Consider the following 22123-nt stretch of genomic DNA (forward strand, 5'->3'; position numbering starts at 1 on the left):
CTGGAAGGGCAGGGAGTATCTTGATCCTTGAGTGGTCTCTCGGCTCCTATATTTTAATTATTTATTTAGTGTGTGTGTGTGTGTGTGTGTGTGTGTGTGTGTGTGTGTGTGTGTGTGAATGTGGGCATGTGCCAAGGCACACGGGTCCGAGGACGTCTGTCTTTTCAGCAGTCAGTCCTTGCGTTTCAGTCCATTGTGTCTGCTCTTTGCATGACCTCTTCCAGGCCAGCTGGCCCACCACACCAGGCCTTTTACATAGGTCCTGGGGATCAAGTGGACCAGGTTTGTCAGGGTAGAGGTTTAAGGCTGAGCTACCTCCCTACTACGCCTATATCTGCCCTATTATATATATTTTATACATGTGACTTTTTTGTTTGCTTGTTTGTTTCTAGACAGGGTCTCACTAATGCAGGTCTGTCTGTCCTGGAACTCACTGCAGACCAGGCTGGCCTCAAATTCACAGAGCTCCACCTGCCATCACTGTCCATTCATTTAAGTGTGTATCTTAGCTGTGTCTGGTGGAACTCGGGAGGCTGAAGCAGAAAGATTGAAAGTTTAAGGTCTTGCCTGGGTTACAGAGTGAGTTCAAGAGATCAGTTTGGGCAATGTAGTGAGATCCCATCAAAAGTAAAAGTGAGGAGGCTGGGGCCACAGCTTTGTGGTCAAGCTCTTGCTTACGAGGGAAGCCCTAGGTTGAATTAAAAAGTCAATCCTGGTGAGGATTGAATTGAAAAAAAAAAAAAAATTAAATCCTTAACATAGAACAAGAATATTCAACCAGAGAAAATTTCCTCAGACTGCAGTACACAGAAAAGACAATGGTGGATCAGGACAGTGGAAGGTTGAGTGTGGGAAGAGTCTGATAAACTTACTGTTTTAATATTTATTTTATTAAACTTATTGATTTGTGTGTGTCTGCATGTATGTGTGTGTGTCTATGTGTCTGTGTCTCTGTGTGTGTGTTGGGGAGTGCACATACCACAGCATATATGTGGAGGTAGTCGTTTCTCTTTGTTCATCTTGTGTTTCCCAGGGACCAAACTCCGGTCTACTACAGGCCTGAAGGCCTTTTATGGCTGAGCCGTCTTGATGGTTCTTATTCTCTCTCTATTTTTTTTCACTCTGTGCCACTTGAATCTTTTAAAAAGAGAATGCTTAAACTGTGTAATCATAGGGGGAAAAAAAGTAGATTAGGAACAAAATATACCAAGATGTTCATAATAGCTGTCTTTAGATAATAAAATTGCATGTAATTTTTTTTCTTTTATAAGTAATATTTTTGTCATGGAACAGCCCTCAGGCTCTTTTTTTTTTCCACTAAAGCTTCTTTTAAAAAACACACACACACCTTAAACTATTCCATTAGCCTTTTAAAGAATTTTCAATTATCCTCATTACTTAAAAAAAAAATGATAGCAACCAATGTAGTCCCTTATAAAATGTCAAGCAGCACAGGAAGATGTGTGAAAAAAGTTCCCTGTAATTCTATCTCCTTCTATGAGACTCCCACTACTCTCTCAGACTTTAAAAATACTGCAAACTTACACCAGGAACCCAAAAAGCAAGTTCAAGTCGAGTACCAGAGGGCTTGAGAGTTTGAATATGGCCCTTTGTGCCATGCACAATCCAAAACACTTTCAGTTGATCAAGACATCAGATGCTATGCCCCAGTAACCAAGAAGTCAGGCTTCTGGGGGTTCACAATTTGCCCAAGGCTGGCATTCAAACCCAAGATGGAGAGCCTAGGCTAGATCCGGGCCTCAGGCCATTACCATCTAGGTGGGTGGTGCTGGTAACAGCCCTTCAGTGGAACTGATGTCTAAGAAGGGATTTCTGAGTGATAAGAGAGCCCATAACTGGGACAGGGAAAAATGATAACAGCGCCTTTGGGTATAATGTGCAGGAGAATACTGAAGAGGGGAGGAGGAGGAAGCTGGGAGAGACATTAGCCAGTCACAGCACCCCAAAGGGTTAAAGCCAGGCAGGAAAATCCTGGAGGGAAGCCACTTCCAAAGGCTGCCACTGGAGCCCTTCACCTCCCCCCCCCCCCCCCCCGCTGAAGACTAGACAGGCGGTTGGGATTGGATCCTTTTGGGATTATTTAAAACCCCTAGGTGCACCGCAGGGAGGGATTAAAGCCCTTGGTACAGTACAGCCCCTCCTTCCTGTGGGCCCAGAGTTTAGTTGTGCTGGGATTACCCCTGCACCCCCCAGCTCCTGCCAGATGCAGTTTAGGCAAGCTTTGGGAAGAAGAGATGTTGAGCCCCAAACCTGAGAGATGAGCCAAGAATAAGTGGACATGGGAGACGACTGCGAAGAATACTCCTGCACCAAGATGGGGGCGGGGAGCCGTTTCCACTGCCTGACTGTTCTAGTCTTGTAGGACCTACTTAGGCAAGCGGGCTCAGGCAGAGATGCATTTTAGGGGTTTGGAAAACACCAAAATCTTACTCTACTTAATCATCCATGGCTCCTTTGGGCAACACCAAGCTGTCACCCCCAACCCTCGAGCCTAACTACAAACTTTCCCCTTCCCTCTATCTAGCCACAACCCCCCCCCCCCCAACTCTTAGGAAATCTTTCAATTTTCTTTTAAGTTTTCCGTGGTCCGCAAGGGGTCTGTTTCAGAACTAGGTCAGGGCACTTTAACAGGCCCAGCGGGAAACAGTGGATAAGACAATAGCTGCTATCACTTTACCATTGGAAGTGACCCCCGAATTTGCACTTCTTTCATCTTGGGACCAGAGCCCTGGGGGTAGGCGATTTCCTGGGGGGAGTGGCTTAAACCACTTCCCCCACCAGCCAGTTGGCTGTAGACCATCCATGCTCAATGGTTCACTACAGATATGAGACTGGTTTGGCCGTGAGAGTGGAGATCAGCAAGGGACGCTCTCCGGGAAGACCTCTCCCGGTAGGGTGCCTTAAATGACCCAGGCTGGAAGGTGGAGAGAAGAGTGAATGCCCCCCAGGGCTCTGGACCACCCTCGAGGTCAGTAAAGTAGAATATTTTCTCAAAACTAGAAGGGGTCGGTGCTTCATTCAGCTTGATGCTCTAGTCACCTAGGGGTTGACTTCAGGATCCTAAGGGATTAGTTAGGTCTAAGATGCTACGGAAGTGTAGGGACAGGGACGCCAGGCATTGTCTTAGGTTCTCCCTACCCCCACACCTCCAGCCCTTTCCCCACCCCCACCGACTATCCTGTCTTCCCTCCCCACCCGGCAAGCACAATGGTATAGCCTCAAGCTCCTCCCCAGACCACAAAGATCTTCTCAGGTTAGGTCCCTGACTTCTGCAGCTCCAGGTGGGCCAGCTCTCTACCACCCACCGTCTCCTGGCACCCCCCAAGGGTGACTGGTAGCCCTCACTCTTTTCCGTCCCTTTCAGAGACATAGGGTCCAGTCAAGCGACTGAACTTGGGGTAACCCCGGAGGAGGCTCTTAGTTTGATGGCCTCAGGTGCACCCGTTAGCGCTCACTTGGTTGTGGGAGTTTTGTTGGGAAGTTAGCATCTAAAGACCTGCCAGTGATTCTCTACAGTGTCCTCCTATGCCTAGTTGGGTCTCCAGGACACAGGGGAGGGAACCAAGATGGCTGGCAGTCCCTTGGTCATGCAGCCTGGGCAGCCAAGCCGGTGTGCCCCGGTGATTGGAGCGAGGCTGGCTGAAGAGTTAGCTGGCTGTCCAGGTTGGTTGTGGTAGATCAAACTCTACTGCCTTATTGAGCCTTAACCACGTGGCCCACATACTTGTGGGTGCAGTAGATTACAGAGACTGCAATGTGCTTTGAGAGGGACAGGGAGAGTGGGGGAGGTCTCCAGAGAGCACTGGATTCCAGTCGGGTTCCTTGGAGCCCAGGTTACAATTGGTAGGGAATGAATTTGTTCTACAGGCAGGCCCTCCAGCCTTTCCCTTCCGGGTCCCATACAGAGCCCTGATTTACCCCTCCTAAAATACGGGGGCTGGAGGCTGGAACCCGGCTCTGAAGCTCCATCTATTTGCAAATGGGGAGCTCATGCGACAGGGAAGCTAGCCCGAGTAAAGGTGAGAGTGCTTTTCCCATCCACGTATCCTATGAGAGTCCGGAGTCCTTTCCAGGCGCTAACACGTTTAGAAACTGATGCCCCGGCTTTGCTCCCTCCCCTCCAACTTGAAGTTTGTATCGCGGGGGTAGGGGGGCGAGGGAGGGTGCGCCTCATTGGTTTAGTACTTTTACAGACCCTTTCCAGCAGCTATGTGGGGGGTTCGGGGAGGCCAGCCATACACTGGACTCATTCCTTCTTCGGTGCACCTGGGAGTAGCTACTCTGGCCCTGAGTGCCTTTCATGAAGGGCACCTTTAACCAAAGCGCCGCAGCTGAACTCCATCACCGATTATCTACTTAAGGGCTTCCTCCTGCAGCCGCCTGCCTTTTCCACACTGGCTGCCTTCGAGTGGTCCAGCCTGGCTGAGGGATGGTGCGAGTTTAGGTTTTCTTTTGAAGCTACTTTTTAATTTTATTTTAGAAACAGCCTCTTCCTATATAGCGTAGGCTGGACTTGAACTCGATAGCCTCGCAAGCGCTGAGATAGCAGGCTGCTCTCGGCGAGCGTTTTGAGGAGGCCAGAAGTGGGGTTTTTACCTACTAACATCTCCTTTTGGGGGGAAAGAAAGGAGGAAAGAAATAGGGTGGAGTTGGATGTGACTAGGCCAGGGAAGATGAGGTAGGACAGTAGGCCCGGGTAGGGTGGGGAGGGGCTAAGGTCTGTGTGCTGGAAGTGTGTTGCATCCGACGCTGTGTTGGACACTGGAGGAATTCAGGCAAGTCAGCTTTATTCTCTCTACCTCCGTTTCCTTGTCTACAAAGTGACTAGGTGTATCTCAAAATGTCAGATTCTCTGGATCATTTAAACAAACGCCTCGGAGGACTGCAGTGGTTCGGCGCCTAAGGTTTGGCAGCTTTTAATAGCTGTGCTTTCTTAACTCCTGCTGAGCCGCCTCCTTCTCCAGGTGTGAGCCAGGAATATTGATCCGGGTAGGTGTGACAGAGCTGCGGAGGGAAGGTGAGACCCGCAGAGTAATAAAATTACCTCAGAGAAAACCTGAAATCAAATGTCCACCCCCACAAAAGCCCACTTGTGATCACGGGGGCGGGGGGGGGGCGGGCGAGGGGGGACGCTGCACTTCTGAGCAGGCACTCAGGAGTGGAGGCAGGAAGAGTCACGCGCACAGTTTAAATTGTTCTTTCTGAGACTTTGGTTAAATGGGTTAGTGCAGAGTCGGTAAGTGGCAGCTATTTTCCTAATTTTGTTTGCAAAGTATCTCAAAATGCTCGTCTGCGTGCAGCTGTGTAACACCACTTAAGAAAGTGACATCATGGAAGGAAACAGAAGGAATATTATCCCCTTTCTTGGAATATATGTGACAGCGAGGAACTCTTTGTCTTTAGAGCTTGGTTTTGGGGGTTCAGTTTTGGTTTTTGGCTTTTTGAGTCCGGGGTTTCTCTGTGTAGCCCTGGCTGGCTTGGAACTCAAATTCTCCTGCCTCGACTGGGATTAAAGGCATACATGTGCCGCCACCACTGTGCTGTATTTTTTTTTCCCTTAGTATGTACACACTTTGAAGATCTTTAGAGCTTAGAATGTTACCCAAGGATGCTTCTGATTATCACTATTGGAAAGGCTCTATGTTCTTGCTGTCAGGTAAAATTCTGGCGGTTCCTTCAGCGCTTTAAAATTCTTTTCCTCCTCACCTTGACCCAACCACAATTCACATTCGAGTGCATTTCTTTTAAGCATACAGCTTGTTAAACTTAAGCACTTATATGAAAACTCATTTTTAAAATGGGGGGCAAATTAAAACAATGTGTTAAGCTCTGAGGACCAGGTCTGAGAAGCCAAAGAAGAAAATATTCTCTTTTCTAATTTCAAAAGCTCTTCTCAAAGGAGTGCCTCTGCTTGGCAGTTACTGGAGTTAGGCAGATTGGCCTGTGTTGGAGGGGAGGCTGGCTAGCTAGCTCATTTGTGATACCTTGAACAAATTAGGGTGCTGCCAAATGCCTCAGTTTCTCCACCTGTGAATTGGGGCTATCGGTAGTGCCAGCCTGTTTCATTTGGAGACCGGGTCTGAAGTATCCAGACCAACTTCACATATCTTGGACATTGATCCTCCTGCCTCCACTTCTCATGTGCTGAAATTATAGGTGAGTGTGGGGTTTCCTGTTCTGGAATTACAGGCATTCACCGCCACACGTGTTTATGTGCTGGTAGAAATGGAATCCAGGGCTTCTTGCATGCTAGGCAAGCTCCCGCCCAGCAGCCCCTTACACTCCCTTTTAAAATCAGAGACTCGCTTATTTATTACTTATTTTATGTGTATGAGTGTTTTACTTGAATATATGTCTGTGTACCACATTCATGCCTGGTGCCCGGTGGAGGTTGGCAGAGGGTTGGATTCTCCGAAACTGGGATTATGGAGGTTAGGTGCTGCCATGTGGGTACTAGGATGTGTACCTGGGACATCTTAACCACCGAGCCCAGGACTCATTAAAAAAAATTTTATATTTATTTTGTATGTAGTGGGCATACATGTCTTAGCACATATGTAGTGGTCAGATGACAGTTCCCAGAGTCTGTTTTCTCTTTCTGTCATGTGGGTCCTGGAAATTGAACTCGGACCATCAGGTCTGGTAGCAGGCACTTTGCTCATTGAGCCATCTCTTTGAGTGTGAGTGTATGAGCATGTGTGTGTGTGGGGGGGGGTGCGGGGGGAACAGGGGTTGATGCTGGGTGTCTTTCCTGTACCGCTCTGGATCCTCCTTTTTGAGATAGGTTCTCTCACTGAACCTGGAGCTCAGGGATTCACTAAGGCAGAACAGGCAGATTGACTGGCCAGCAAGCCTCAGGGCTCCTCTTGACTCTATGCAGGTGTGAGCTTCCCCTGGCTCCTAACTTGGATCCCGATGATCTGAGCTCAGGCCCTTGTGGTTCTGGGTCAGCGCTGTACCAACTGAGCGTTCTCCCCATCTGTTTCCTTTTCCACACTACTGATTGAACGGAAGGTCTCCTGCATGCTGTGCTTTACCCACTGAGCTATATCCCCAGTAGTTCCAACCCTATAGTCCTGCTGTAAGGGTCAGAATACAATACAAGCAGGCTCCATTCAACAGTTCTCTGCACCAGACGGTCTGTCTTCCTTGCTGCCTCTGTGAAAGACCATCTATTACATAGTACAGACAGCAGTTCTCAACTTTTTTGTAGTTTCAAGATCTCCATTAGCTCGTTTGTTTGTTGGAGACAGAGTTTCTCTGTGTAGCCCTGGCTCTCCCGGAACTCCATCTGTAAATCAGGTAGGCCTCAAACTTACAAAGATCCGTTCGCCTGCCTCTGCCTCTCCAGTGTTGCACCACCGCCTCTCTGCTCTGTTAGCTCTTTAAATGTGAGGAGCTTGAAGACTTGTTTTTTATATAGGTGATATCTCAATGTATACTGTATTCAAATTAAAGCAACAGAGGTGGGGTATTGGTCTTGCAAGTTCAAGGTCCGGGGTTTAGCTTTTATTTATATGAGTATACTGTAGCTGTCTTTAGACACACCAGAAGAGGGCATCAGATGGTTGTGAGCCACCATGTGGTTGCTGGGATTTGATCTTAGGACCTATGGGAGAGCAGTCAGTGCTCTTAACCTCGGAGCCATCTCTCCAGCGTGCTCCCCCCCTGCCCCCCCCCACTAATTTAAAAAAGAAAAGTTTCCATAGTAAAAAGAAAACATAATTTTATAGTTTCTCAGACCTCTGTGATACCAGTTTAGTAGACTCTCATCAGTCTGTTCCCATATACTATTTTGTTGGGGAAAAAAAATTTAGGAGACTCTGAATTTTTTTTTTAAGATTTATTTATTTATTATATGTAAGTACACTGTAGCTGTCTTCAGACACACCAGAAGAGGGAGTCAGATCTTGTTACAGATGGTTGTGAGCCACCATGTGGTTGCTGGGATTTGAACTCAAGACCTTCGGAAGAGCAGTCGGGTGCTCTTACCTGCTGAGCCATCTCACCAGCCCTGAGACTCTGAATTTAATCCCTATTTAAAGGGGCTTTGATAGCTTTCCCACTGTGTGTTTTTGCTGTTCTATCTAAACTGCATGGCAATTACTCAAAGTTTAGTTGTCTTTTTTTTTTTTCTTTTTTTTTCTTTTCTTTTTTTTTTCCAGAGCTGAGGACTGAACCCAGGGCCTTGTGCTTGCTAGGCAAGCGCTCTACCACTGAGCTAAATCCCCAACCCTCAAAGTTTAGTTGTAATGCAAGCTTTCCAACCATATCTATTCCCAGCTCTTCGTGGTGCTGAGGCAGGAGACTCTATTTAAGGGAAAGTAAAACAAGAGACGGGCTGGAGAGATGGCTCAGCCGTTAAAGGCTAGGCTCACAACCAAAACAAGAGACTGTACCCTGGAACATTTTGTATCTTGCTGTACCCACTCCAAATACTATGGTCAGGCTTTGTGTATTTTAAGCAGTTTGTAAGGCTACTCCTCAGTTATGTGATAATAGTCTTGTTTGTAATATAACTAATAGAGATGTTGACACTGTGGTTATACAGTATAAAGACCACTTAGGTATTAGGAAGTTGTCAAGGTTATGTCAGTAGTAGTAGATGTATGTTCTCAAAACAAAAATGGAGGGAATATTATTATTTTATGTATGAGTACACTGTCGCTGTCTTCAGATCTTCCAGAAGAGGGCGTCAGATTCCATTACAGATGGTTGTGAGCCACCGTGTGGTTGCTGGGAATTGAACTCAGGACCTCTGGAAGAGCAGTCAGTGCTGTTAACCTCTGAGCCGTCTCTCCAGGCCCTGGCTGGTCTTTAACTTCCAAGTGCTGGAATTACCGGTATGTGCCACCCATGCCTGGCTTTATTATTATCTTTTGAGATAGGGTCTAAATTGTGTTCCCTGTGCTAGCTCTGGATTCCTGGGCTCTGTCTGGAGGTTCCCCTCCCCATTTACAGGTGAAAAATTACGTTATAGTCATAGAGTTAACTTTGAAGAGGTAGGCTCACCTGAATCTTTTTCTTATTAAAAAATTAAAATATTTATCTTATGTGCATGAGTGTTTTGCCTGCATGTGCGTATATATCATATGCATGGCTAGTGTCCAAGGAGGCCGGAAGAGGGTTTGGATCTCCTGATGCTTGTGTGGGTGCTGGGAACAGAACTCAGGTCCTCTGGGAGAGCAGCAATGGTTAGCCACTGAGCCATCATCTCTCCAGCTAATATCTCTCAGATACGCCTGAGTCTATAGAACCCACTTCTGTCTCTGTAATGGGAGAACATGACTTCATAATTAGAAGCTGTTGCCTTTATTCCTGATAGGAAAGCTAAGTTCTCACACCCAAGCCCAGGCTGGCTTGGGATTCACTTTGTAGTCTGAGCTGGCCTCAACCTCATGTAAGTATTCTGCCTCAGTTCCCAGAATGCTAGGATCATAGGAGTGAATTACCACTCGGCACCATAAAATAACACAGTTTTTATAAGAAGGCAAATTATCTATCTATTTTTGAGGCAGGGTCTCACTTTGTAAACCTGGCTGGCGTGGTACTCGAAGAGATCTGGTTGCCTTTGCCTCCCAGGTGAGCACTAGGACTAAAAGCATGCACAGCATGCCCTGTAGAGGTGCAGCTCATGAATCTGCTGTATAATATGTATTGTAGTCGATATTGCTGTGCAGTCACTAACATTCAATTCTGCTTTACTTTGTATCAGGTGCTGTTCTAGGGAGGGACATGAGACAAACTAAGTATATGTGTCTGTCTACTCCTCTGTATCTTCATCCTCTGTTGTTTTGTTTTTAGATAGAATCTGGCTAGGTAGCCCAGGCTGGCTTTGAACTCCTGCCTTCACTCTCCCACTGCTGGGATTGTCTATGGGCTTTTTGTCTTGTTTACCTTTTTTTTTTTTTTTTTTTTGGTTTTTTTTCGAGACAGGGTTTCTCTGTGTAGCCCTGGCTGTCCTGGAACTCCCTTTGTAGACCAGGCTGGCCTCGAACTCAGAAATTCACCTGCCTCTGCCTCCCAAGTGCTGGGATTAAAGGCGCGCACCACTACTCTCACGCCGGGCTTGCTGCTTTAATACAGTTCCTCAAGTTGTGGTGACCCACCCCCCAACCAGAAAATTATTTTCGTTGCTACTTCATAACTATCATTTTGCTACTGTTATGAATCGTAATGTAAGTATCGGAAATCCTGGATATCTAATACACTGCGACCCACAGGTTGAGAACTGCTGCTGCTGGCGAAGCCGCCAGCGCACACCCACCATTCCTCTGACCTCTACCCTCTCTCCTTTACCTTGTCAGGATGACGTCTCGGGATCAGCTGGTGCAGCAGGTGCTGCGCGACCTGCAGGAGGCAGTGGAGTCCGAGGGCTTAGAGGGTCTCATCGGTGCTGCCCTGGAGGCCAAGCAGGTCCTATCTTCCTTCACCCTTCCCATCTGCCAGAAGGGCGGCCCTGGCGCTCAGGTGCTGGAGGTGGACTCAGTGGCCTTGAGTCTGTACCCGGAGGATGCTCCTCGGAACATGCTGCCCTTGGTGTGCAAGGGTGAGGGGAGCCTGTTGTTTGAAGCGACCAGCCTGTTGTTGTGGGGGCACACGGGTCTCAGCCTGGAGCTGCGAGCCCGCACTGTGGTGGAGATGCTGCTGCACAGGCACTATTATCTGCAGGGCATGATCGACTCCAAGGTGATGCTGCAGGCTGTGCGCTACTCCTTGTGCTCTGAGGAGTCCCCTGAGATGACCAACTTATCTTTTGCCACACTGGAGGCCATCTTTGATGCTGATGTAAAGGCTACGTGCTTCCCAACGAGCTTCTCCAATGTGTGGCACTTGTATGCCCTCGCCTCCATCCTTGAATGCAACATCTACTCCATCTACCCCATGCGCAACATCAAGATCCGACCCTATTTTAACCGTGTTATCATGCCTCGCTGCTCCACCCACGTGACCTCCATGCTGCACATCATGTGGGCTGGTCAGCCCCTCACTAGCCACCTCTTCCGTCACCAGTATTTTGCCCCTGTTGTTGGGCTGGAGGAGGTGGAGGCTGACTGTACTGCTAGCCTGAACCCCGTTCCTCCAAACCTGGGTCCTCTGCTACCACCCGCTAAAACCCTGGAGCTGCTCAACCGTGAACCTGGCCTCAGCTACTCCCACCTCTGTGACCGCATCAGCATCACCAAGAGCACCTTCTACCGCTGGCGGCGGCAGACCCAAGAGCACCGTCAAAAGGTAGCCACCCGCTTCTCTGCCAAGCACTTCCTGCAGGACAGTTTCCACCGTGGGGGCTTTGTGCCATTGCAGCAGTTCCTGCAGAGATTCCCTGAGATCTCCCGTTCTACCTACTATGCTTGGAAGCATGAGTTGCTGGGCTCTGGTGCCAACTCGGCCCTGGGCCCGGCCACTCCATCCAGGGAGGCACTGGCTGTGCCGGAGGTGGAGAGGCCACCGGGGAAAAAGGCTGCTGAGGAGGTGGGGTGCTCCTCACTGGCAGCAGCGATGTTGAGCCCTCCTAGTATGATCTTAATGCAGCGTGCCAAGTCTTTCTTGGAGTATTGCATCTCTCTGAACAAACTGGTACCATATCGCTGCTTCAAATGCAGGTTCCCTGGCATCTCGAGGTCTACCTACTACAACTGGAGGCGGAAAGCCCTCAGAAGGACCCCCAGTTTCAAGTTGTCCCAAGCAGCTTTTGAAACTGCTGAGTCTCTCCAGCCAACAGATGTTGGGAAAGAGACCCCCTTCTCTTTGAAGAGAGAAGCGGGAGAGGAGGAGACAGGAAAAGCAGGAAGTGGGGCTCCTCTGACTTCCCGGGGGCTCATATCCCCAAAGATGCCCTTATCTCGTTGGCAGAGACGACTACGCAGGGCTGCCCGCAAGCAGGTGCTAAATGGGCACCTACCCTTCTGTCGCTTCCGCCTCCGCTATCCTAGTCTGTTACCTTCCACTTTTTGGGTATGGAAAAGTCTTTCCCGGAGATCGCCCGGGATGCAGATTCCCTCTTTGAGCCAGAGGAGGCAGAAGCCTCAGGGACGGCAGAAGCCCGAGGGACGGCAGAAGCCCGAGGAACAGCAGAAGCCCGAGGGACGGCAGAAGCCCGAGGGACGGCAGAAGCCAGTTGAACCACAGGCTATGGAAGCTGATCAGAATGTACCGGCTATGGTGGTTCCTCCAGCGGAGACACTGCCAGTGGCTACTTCTCCAGAAGATGTCCCAGGAGGGCCTTCCAGAGAGGGAAACATCATTCAAGAGGCAGCTATGACCCAGAGCCAACCCCATAGTGGATCGTTGCCAAGCCAGACTCTGGCGGAGGCACCCGGGGGCAGTGATGGGCAGGTGCTGGTGATGGACATGCTTACCACCACGAGGTTCAAGGCCCAGGCCAAGCTGTTCCTGCAGAAGCGGTTCCAGTCTAAGACTTTCCCCTCCTACAAGGAGTTCCAGGCGCTCTTCCCCCTCACTGCCCGCTCCACCTACTACATGTGGAAGCGGGCGCTCTATGAAGGTCTCACACTGATTGATGGCTGATGGGAGGGGAAGAAGGGGAGCCGAGCTGCCTCCTGACTAGGATGTCCTTTGCTCTGCCTTTTGTAACGTCTTGATGGAGGGGTGGGAATCAGCCGCTCGCTCTGACAAAAGCTACAGGAGGGCCAGTTGTCTCTTTGGTTGTTGGCTGGGTCATAGGTTTTTGTTGTGTTTCATTTTGCTTTTTCCATTAATTTGGGTTGGCAGGACCCCCTCCGCCCCTCGTCAGTGTTAAAGCTCTGTCATGATTGTGACATGGCTGCTTTCAGCTTTTCCTGGGCCCACAAGGAAAGTATCACAGCGTGACCATTATTTCCTGTCAGAATAAATATATGTGCCTTTTCTTTTTAAGGGTTGTATCTTTTTTTTCCCCCCCTCAAAGATGTCTTCCAAAGGAATATGGGGACTGAGCCTGAGGCAGCTGTGTGGCTGCTTCCTCAAACCCTCGGTGGAGAAGGACTGAGCTTCACAGAACACACGACAGTGATCTCTAAGCCAGGGAAGGCCCCTAGGCACTGGAGACCCCAAAGAGAGCTTCCTGCTTCCTCTGCTGGGGGCTGGGGGGGATCTCTTCAGGTCAGGCGTCTGCCAGCCTGGCTGCTCTTGGGGACCTGCTGAGCCGCCTCAGACGCCAAGGCACATTTTGGGCAAGGAGCTACAAGGTTACAAGGCTGGTGGGGAATTGATTTTTTTTTTTCATTGTCTAGCCACACAGTTGGAAACCCAAAGAAAATAAAGTGAAATTTTGTCCTCACACAGCCTGTGGCCTCCGGGATTTGTTTGGCTAAGATAGGACTGTGTTCTAGGCCTCCCTTTAGTTTAAGGGGCTTGGGAGAACATTTCTGTCTTCTGATAATACATGCTTGGGACCAGGGTTTACCTGGTGGGACTCTATTCTGAACTTACGGGTCTGGCTAGGCCCAGGTGCAGATAACGGCCGTTGTCTATTGAGATGAAGCATCAACGGGGGAGAGATGCGCTTAGGTCTGGTCTCCTGTCTTGGTTTCCTGTAGCCGACTTTTTTTTTTTTTTTTTTTTTTTTTTTTTTTAAGATTTATTTCATTTATATGAGTGCACTGTAGCTGTCTTTAGACACACCAGAAGAGGGCATCGGATGGTTGTGAGCCACCATGTGGTTGCTGGGAATTGGAACTCAGGACTTCTGGAAGAGCAGTCAGTGCTTTTAACCGCTGAGCCCTGTAGCCAACATTTTTATGGTCCCGAGTTCTGCCTTTTGCTTATCCCACGTCTATTCCATCACCAAGTCTGGTTGCCTAGGAGGTGCTGGGGGCATGGAATCCAGGGTCCTGTGTATACTGGTCACATGGTCCATCACTAAGTGACATTCCCAGGCCCCTTTAACTTTAGGTTGACCTTGGACTGCTGTCCCACCTCACAGCTCCCTCCTTGCCTCCTCCATTTGGCTCAGCCTCCAGCTGGATTTAGATGATATTGGACCCTGTCACTTTCCTGCTTTAAATGTGTCTGCGGCTGCCTTTTAATCACAGAGTCTCTTTCTTAAGGGCTGTGTGTGGCCGGGCATGGGAGAAAAAGGCAGGTGGATCTCTGAGTTCAAGATCAGCATGGTTTACAGAGTTCCCGGACAGCCAAGGCTGTTCAGAGAAACCCCTGTCTTGCAAAACGAAACAAAAGCAAAAGGGCCCTGTGAAGTGGCCCCACCTCACTCTCCCTCTGCTGTGCTTGCCCACCATGCTTCAGCCACATTGGCTGCCTCCGACCCTGAACGTCCCTTCTGCTCAGGAATTACACACACTTGCTACTTTGGTCTAAGACACCGTTCTTTCTCCCTCTTTGTTTAGTACTCTCATTTTCTTATCTTTCCCCTTTCCTTTTAAAATTAATTTTATACAGGGTCTCACTACACAGCTCTGGCTGGCCTGGAACTGTGTAGACCAGGTTGACATCTTTTGCTTACAGCACCCTTAGATGATAGATCTGCCTACTTCTGCCTTGGGGGTGCTGGATTAAAGTTATGCATCATTGTCTGGGCTCCGCCCCGCAGTTATCTGGCAACAGCCAGGCATGCCTGATTCACTATAAAAGGGGCTGCTTGGCCCCTCCTCTCTTGCTCCTGCTCTGTCCTCTAGCCCCTTACCAGCTCTCTAAGTTCCTCTCCCCCCTCCCCATTCACGTGCTCATGGCCAGCCTCTACTCCTCTCTCTCTGCCTTTCTCTGTCTCTACTACCCTCTCAACTCCCCTCCTCATGCCCTGAATAAACTCTATACTATCCCACCTTGTGGCTTGTCCCTTAGAGGGGAGGTTGCCTCAGCACTGGCCCACAGAGGCACCTCCTTCCCCAACACCTGACTGCACGTTCACCAAATGTACTCCTTTTCTTATGGTTTTATAAAACACAAAAGTCATGAAGCCTGACTTTCTCTGTGTCAGAGAAACCATCTTTGAGATGGGGTTTCTCTGTGTAGCTCTGGTAGTCCCGGAACTTGCTCTGTAGACCAGGCTGGTCTCAAACTCAGATCCAACTGTCTCTGCCACCAGAGTGCTGGGATCTAAGGTGTACGCCACCACTGCCTGGCTTCTCTCTCCTTTTGAACACAGGTTTTAGTGTGTAGCCCATGAACATAGGATGGTCATGCTTCAGCCTCCTGGGGGCTGGGATAACAGGTGTTCATTCCCATAGCCGATTCCAATGCTTTTCCCTGTTGTCTATGCAGCAAACATCGGACCTCTGAGTCCCTATTACGTTACCCTTTTGAATTCTCTAGTAGGTTCTTGTTTCTATTTGTTGCTTTCTTGTTTGGTTGCATGCAGACTGTTTGAAAAACAGGGTTTTTTTCTTTTTTTTCTTTTGCTTACAGCACCCTTAGATGATAGATTAATTTTAGGCACACAGTAGGTGCTGATATGGAAAAGAGAATGGGACGATGCTTTAATTCTGTCTTAGTGTTAAACCTGTGAGCTCCAGTTCTGCAAACCTAATCAACAGTGGTCTTAAATATTCCTCAAAGGCCAATATCCCCCTCTGTCTTCATAGCTACCCTGTAATCTGTGCCAACAGCAGCTTATCTTCGATAAGAATTATTCAAGTCGACTCTGCCTCTACTCAATCTATTGCTGCTTCTTGACAGGGTCCTGAGTCCTCTTCCCTGAATCGGATTCCCTGCTGGCTTTCCCATTGCCCTCAGCACAAATTCCAAAGTAGTGAGGCTCACCCAGTCTAGCTCCTACCTACCGCTGAGCTTCTCTCTGATTCTCATGTTGTACCCATCACACAGACCTTTCTTTCTCCTGTATGCTTCCCTCCCTTTCCATAGGGCTCACATGCTTATGCTCTGGTCTGGGGTCTCCGCTGCACCTGTAAGAATTTGGGTGAAGGAATCGGACTAGGGGATTTCAACCTAACTTGCAGTGGCAACTTCTGGCCAGCAGGTGGCAGTCCAGTACAATGAGAGACACTACCATTGGGTGGGAGCTAGGTTCCGATTCCTTTCCATTTGGGCCATGAGGGAGTCCCAGGGTCTCTCCTGAGAACTCTGACAGAAAGTACAGTTCCTTATACTCAGCACCAGAACATGCCTTCCTAGGCTGGGAAGCAGAGTCTCTTAGTGGGACCTAGCAACCATCCTGGGGGTTTGGATGAGCTCAATGGATAAACATTTGCCCACTATGGGTGATGCCCTGGGTTCAGTTTCTGGTACTGCAAAAACAAAATACATCTACAGACTACTGCCTAGGGGGAGGACGTGTCAGGAATGTGGATTCCAGGGTCTCATCCAGATAGCAATTCCCACCTTAGATATTCGTGTGCCTCCTTTTTCCCATGTGAAGGCAAGATCACGGTTGTGCCCATGGTGGTGTGGTGGGCACCCGTCTTCCCATAGTAAGGCTTAGGCGAGTGAGTGTGATGGTGGACCCTCGGTCTGATTTCTGCTTGAATGGAGGGTGGGCTAATACCTAAAGAGAGGCTTGTTCAGGGTTACTCTCCAGTAAAACATGTTCTATGCTCTGGTCCTGAGCTGGGAAGATGATGACATCCGAGATCACCATGAAGCCCTAAACCTGCAGCAGAAATTTTAGCTTCTGTTGGGGAAGATGTGTTCGTATCATTGAAAAATGATTGTGTGTGTGCATGTGTGTGCGTGGGTGTGGGTGTCCAGTGTTGTTGTTATTTAGAAGAGTTGTTTCCTTTATAATCTGCCTACAAAGGCCAAGGAACCTAAGTTGTGTTCATACTCGTCAATGATGCTTCATGCTGAGGTCTCACTATGTAGCTCTGCCTATCCTGGAACTTGCTCTGTATACCAGGCTGGCCTCGAACTCACAGAGATCCGCCTGCCTCTGCCTCCCTGAGTGCTGGGGTTAAAGGTGTAAAGGTGGGGGCCACCATGCCCAGTTTCATGCTGGTTTTGAAGTTGACACTTGTTGAAATTGTGTGTGTGTGTTTTTTTGTTTGTTTGTTTGTTTTCCCAAGACAGGGTTTCTCTGTATAGCCCTGGCTTTCCTGGAACTCACTCTGTAGACCAGGCTGGCCTCAAACTCAGAAATCCACCTGCCTCTGCCTCCCGAGTGCTGGGATTAAAGGTGTGCACCATCACCACCCGGCTTGTGTGTGTGTTTTAAAGAATTATTTATTTCATGTCTATGAGTACACTAGCGCTGTCTTCAGACACACCAGAAGAGGGCATATGGATCTCATTACAGGTGGTTGTGAGCCCCCATGTGGTTGCTGGGAATTGAACTCAGGACCTCTGGAAGAGTGGCCAGTGCTCTTAACCACTGAGCCATCTCTCCAGCCCTATTTGTGTTCTTTTGATGCCACTTTCTACCGTGGATACCTCTGGGAAGAAAGTCCAGCGCAGCAAGGTGTACCAAGAGGAAAACAATGTGGGAATTTAGTTTTATCCCCTTGGTGACATTCTGTGTGGCTCTAAGGGAAGGTTTTATTTTATTTAAATTTATTATTTTATGTGTTTGGGCATTTTTGTCTGCATGCGTGTTTGTGTACCACATGTGTGCCTGGTCCCTGCAGAGGCCAGAAGAGGGTGTGTATCCTCTTAGGCTAGAGTTCTAGACAGTTGTGAACCGTCATGAAATGTTGAGAAATGAAGCCTCATCCTTTGGCAAAGTAGCCCGTGCTCTTTTTCTTTGTTTCAAGACAGGGTTTCTCTGTGTAGTCCTTGCTCTCCTGGAACTTGCTCTTTACACCACCTGACCTTGAGCTCAGAGATCTGCCTGCCTCTGATTCCCAAGAGCTGGGATTAAATGTGCGCACCACCATTGCCTGGCTTAGCAGTGCTTTTAACTGTTGAGCCACTTCTCCAGTCACCCAGAGAGAATATTTTATTTTATTTTATTTTAATTTTTTGGTTTTTCGAGACAGGGTTTCTCTGTATAGCCCTGGCTGTCCTGGAACTCACTCTGTAGACCAGGCTGGCCTCGAACTCAGAAATCTGCCTGCCTCTGCCTCCCAAGTGCTGGGATTAAAGGCGTGCACCACCCCTGCCCGGCAGGACTATTTTAAATATAAAAGTTTTACTCTAGGAGGCTGGATGTGGTAGTGATGTACATCATGAACCCCAGCACTCCGGAGGCAGCGGCAGGGGGATCTGGGTTTGAGGCCAACCTTCAAGTTGTAGGCCAGTCAGAGCTATGTACTGAGGCCCTGTCTGAATTAACTCTCACCCTCGGTCATATGAAATGGCTCAGTAAGGGGACTTGCTGTTAAACTGGAGGGCCTGAGTCTGATCCCTGAGACCCAGCAGATGGATAGAACTGACTCCTGCAAGTTGTCTTCTGGTCTCTACATGCACACTGTGGCACACACCTACAAACACACTAACTAGTAAACAAACGATAGACAAGTGTAATCTTTAAAAAAATTAAAAACCAGGCTAAAGAAACATTAGTTTTCCCTTTTATTTCCGCAGTTCCCACTGAGGGAATCTCTCACTTTTTTTTTTTATGGAAATCATTTCGGCTATAGTGACACCTGATTTGATGCTGAATGTTCCTTGAGAATGAGCCGGGTGTGGTGGGATGTGACTGTAATCTCAGTCTATGGGAAGCTGAGGAGGAGGCCAGCCTGGGCTACAAAGACGAGGATACCCCATCTCAAAAAACAAGCAACAAACAAACAAAACCAAGAAAGCCTTTCTCGGGAGTTCGTTTCTATGGAGTACTCAAGTGCCCCTGGATTAATGGTGGTTCTCGGGCTCCCGGGTGAGTGAGGGGTCAGACTCAGGTCCTCCAGTCTAACAGCAAGTCCCCTTACTGAGCCACCGTCCTCCACCTTACTTCCCAAATAGCCCTCAGTAGTGTTTTAACCTCACCTGCAGCCACTCAGGGTTCACTCTCCCAGGCCCCACTAACTCTTCTCTGGGTAACCTGCTTTCTATAGCATCCAGCTGTAAGCTGGCGCAGTTAACCCAGCATATTCCACTTCTCCACGACATCAGATCTGTGGGAACATCTCGGGCTTTGCAAGACTGCAGGCTGCTGGTCTGTCACAGAGAATCCTTCCCTTAGTCCATCCCTGCCCTCTCCACTGAGCAAAGCCCTCGTACCAGGTCACGCCTGTGGCCCCCGGCCATCCTGCCAGGTTCTATCATCTGTGACTGAGGTGCAGGCCAGTCTCACTTCGGAAGGAGCTGGGAAATCTACATTCTCGCCCGGGGAAGTCTGATAGCCAGATGCTAAGGAGAGTCACTGGGCTTCGACTTCTCCAAGGCTTCTGTTGGCAGCGAGGCTGCTGTGGTTGGCGGTCCACACAGAGTGGGGTGCACCAGGAAGCTCATGCTGGCTTTGCATGGCATCTGGGCTCATCCTGACCATCCAATCTGAAATTGCTTAGGAGGCAGTGGGGGAGGGGGGCACTGGAGTGTGTTGTTCAGTGGTAGAGGACTAAGCTCAGACTCCTCAAAAGATTGACTTCAGTTTGCTGAGTCCTTAGCAGGCTGCTAATCTGAGGGACAGCTCTGGCATAGAAGTCTTTAGGAGGGATCAGGAAGCCAAGAAGCAAGGCTTAGCGCATGCAGAGAGCCTGCTACAGTCGTGGGCTGTCTGCCCTACTTCTCACTGGAACCTTCTCCCCAGCTACCCACATCAGGGTTACCTACAGGATGTTTCTAGCAGGTTCCTAAGTGTTCCAATTGCTATTTACCTCATGGAAGAAGAGTGGGGCTTTTAGGGAAATGAAGAGCAGCAGAAAGTAGGTTTAATGGTGTAAAAAATTTTTCCACGGAAGATGACTTTGAAAATAGCATGAAATCCGCTTAACTCGCCAGTGCCTCTGTGCTGAGCAGAGAGTGCTGGGGGCTCAGAAGGCAGCTAGGAAACCCAGCAGGAGATGCTGACTCAGAAAATCATCGCTTTCTGTCTAGGGGTGCCCACTGGAGTCGCAGAGGGTGGCAAGGCCACACACCGAGGTCTTCCACAGTGCCTCAACTGCAATTCCAGACATTGGTCCTTGGTATTGGGGCGGGGGCTGGGAGGAAGAAAAGTCAAACTGTGGGGGTCATGAGCGAGACCCTGGAAAGAAAGCAATGGTCTCCAAGCCCCAGAGCCAACCTGGCTGGGAGTTGGGCCCCCATCTTCTGTGGCTTGCGAATGTTGGTAATGTCTAGGTTTCCTGATTTGGGCAGAAGTCAGAATTGGGGGCATGGCAAGTGCAGTGGGTTTGCACTGATCTGCAGAGCTCAGCTCCCTGAGGACAGGAAGGAGGCTGCTATTTGTGGGTTATTAACCATTTCGTTCATTACAGCTAGGGTCACCGTCTTAGCTAGGGTTGTATTGCTGGGAAGAGACACCGTGACCACAGCAATGATTATAAAGGAAAACATTTGACTGGGGCTGGCGTATAGTCCCTTGTCATCATGGTGGGAAGCATGGCGGTATGCAAGCAGACATGGTGCTGGAGAGGCAGCTGAGAGCTCTACACCTAGATCCATAAAGGAGCAGGAAGAGACAGTGAGGCAGTAAGTAGCCTGGCTTGAGGCTCTGAGACTTCAAAGCCCACCCCATTAGGCATTTCTTCTAACAAGGCCACGCCTCCTGATAGTGTTAGGGCACCAGGCAGGTAGCTCAGTTCACCGGTGGGGTGCTAGCTTAGCATTCACGAGGCTCTGGGTTTGATCTCCTTTTCTGAATAAGCTGGATGTGGTGGTGTCCTACTACAGCTCCAGGACTCAGGTAGTAGAGGCAGGAGGGTTAGGAGTTCAAGGTCATCTTCAGCTATACTGCAAATATGAGGCCAACCTCCAATCGATGAGGCCCTGTCTCAAAAACAGGCCCAATGAAATGGCTTGGTGGTTTTTTGTTTTTTGTTTTTTGTTTTTTTTTTCCCCATATAGGGTCTTTCTATGTTAGACTTGGCTGTCCTGGAACTTGCTATGTAGACCAGGCTGTCCTGGAACTTGCTATGTAGACCAGGCTGGCCCCATCCTCACAGAGATTCACCTGCTTCTTTCTGCCAAATGCTGAGATTAAAGGCCCGAGCCATCACAGCTACTCATAACTGAAATGGCTCAGTGAGGAAGTAAAGGCACTTGCCCTACAAACCTACCCACCTAGGTTTCATTCCCCAGAACCCATCAAAAGCTGGAGAGAGAGAATGGACTCTGCCAAGTTATTCTCGGACCACTGCATTTGTGCCCCCTATTAATACACAAAAGATGTGGTTTTGAGAGAGGTGGCTCAGTGGTTAAAAGCACCGATTGCTTTTTTCAGAGGACCAAGGTTCAATTCCTAGCACCCACATGGCAGCTCACAACTGTCTGTAACTCCAGGTCTGACACCGTCACACAGACTCATGTGCAGGCAAAACATCAATGCATTTAAAATAAAAATAAATAATTTTTAAAAAATATTTAATGATAAGTCCCAGAAATAAAAATATAAAGGAGAAACTGACTTGAAGTTTTGACAGGAGCTAACTGCACAAAGATGAAAGACCATCTTCCATGAGTGGTGCCAGGACTCACGGCAGGTATATAAAAATAAGCCTCCCTCTGCTGTGGACTGGGATAGGTTTCCAAAGGCTTAGTAAGGGCTGGGGAAGGGAGGCTGGAGAGATGGCTATGGGATTAAGAGCACTGGCTGCTCTTCCAGAGGACCTGGGTTTGATTCTCAGCATCCACAAAGCAGCTCACCACCATCTGTAACTCCGGTTCCAGAGGCTCCGACATCCTCTTATGGCCCCTGCCAGCATGCAAGCAATGCACAGACATACATGAAGACAAAACATCTGTAATCATAAAATAAAAACTGAAAAGCAACCTGCAAGGGCTGGGCTGCACCTCAGTGGTAGAGTGCTTACCCAGCATTAAAAACAAAACCCACAGGCTGGTGAGATGGCTCAGTGGGTAAGAGTACCCGACTGCTCTTCCAAAGGTCCGGAGTTCAAGTCCCAGCAACCACATGGTGGCTCACAACCATCCGTAACAAGAACTGACGCCCTCTTCTGGTGTGTCTGAAGACAGCTACAGTGTACTTACATATAATAAATAAATAAATCTTTAAAAACAAAAACAAAAACAAAAACAAAAAAACCCCAAAACCCACAAACAGTGCTGTGTGAGGAAACTGAGGAAGGAAGGA

The 22123-nt window shown here is 48.8% G+C and overlaps 1 protein-coding gene across 3 annotated transcripts; it reads left to right on the forward strand.

Moving 5' to 3' along the window:
• Nucleotides 1-2870: 2870 nt before the first annotated feature.
• Vrtn (vertebrae development associated) lies at nt 2871-13307 on the forward strand. Of its 3 annotated transcripts, NM_001168588.1 has the most exons (3): nt 4407-4699; nt 4843-5010; nt 10329-13307. In NM_001168588.1, the coding sequence occupies exon 3, from the start codon at nt 10330-10332 to the stop codon at nt 12550-12552; it is 2223 nt and encodes a 740-aa protein (NP_001162060.1). In that variant the 5' UTR covers nt 4407-4699; nt 4843-5010; nt 10329; the 3' UTR covers nt 12553-13307. The 3 variants fall into 3 exon arrangements, with proteins under 3 accessions (NP_001162061.1, NP_001162060.1, NP_001028948.1); NM_001168589.2 differs by lacking the exons at nt 4407-4699; nt 4843-5010 and adding an exon at nt 2871-2989; NM_001033776.2 differs by lacking the exons at nt 4407-4699; nt 4843-5010 and adding an exon at nt 4748-4796.
• Nucleotides 13308-22123: the final 8816 nt, after the last annotated feature.

Source organism: Mus musculus, chromosome 12, assembly GCF_000001635.26.
Source record: "Mus musculus strain C57BL/6J chromosome 12, GRCm38.p6 C57BL/6J".
NCBI classification, from domain to species: domain Eukaryota; kingdom Metazoa; phylum Chordata; class Mammalia; order Rodentia; family Muridae; genus Mus; species Mus musculus.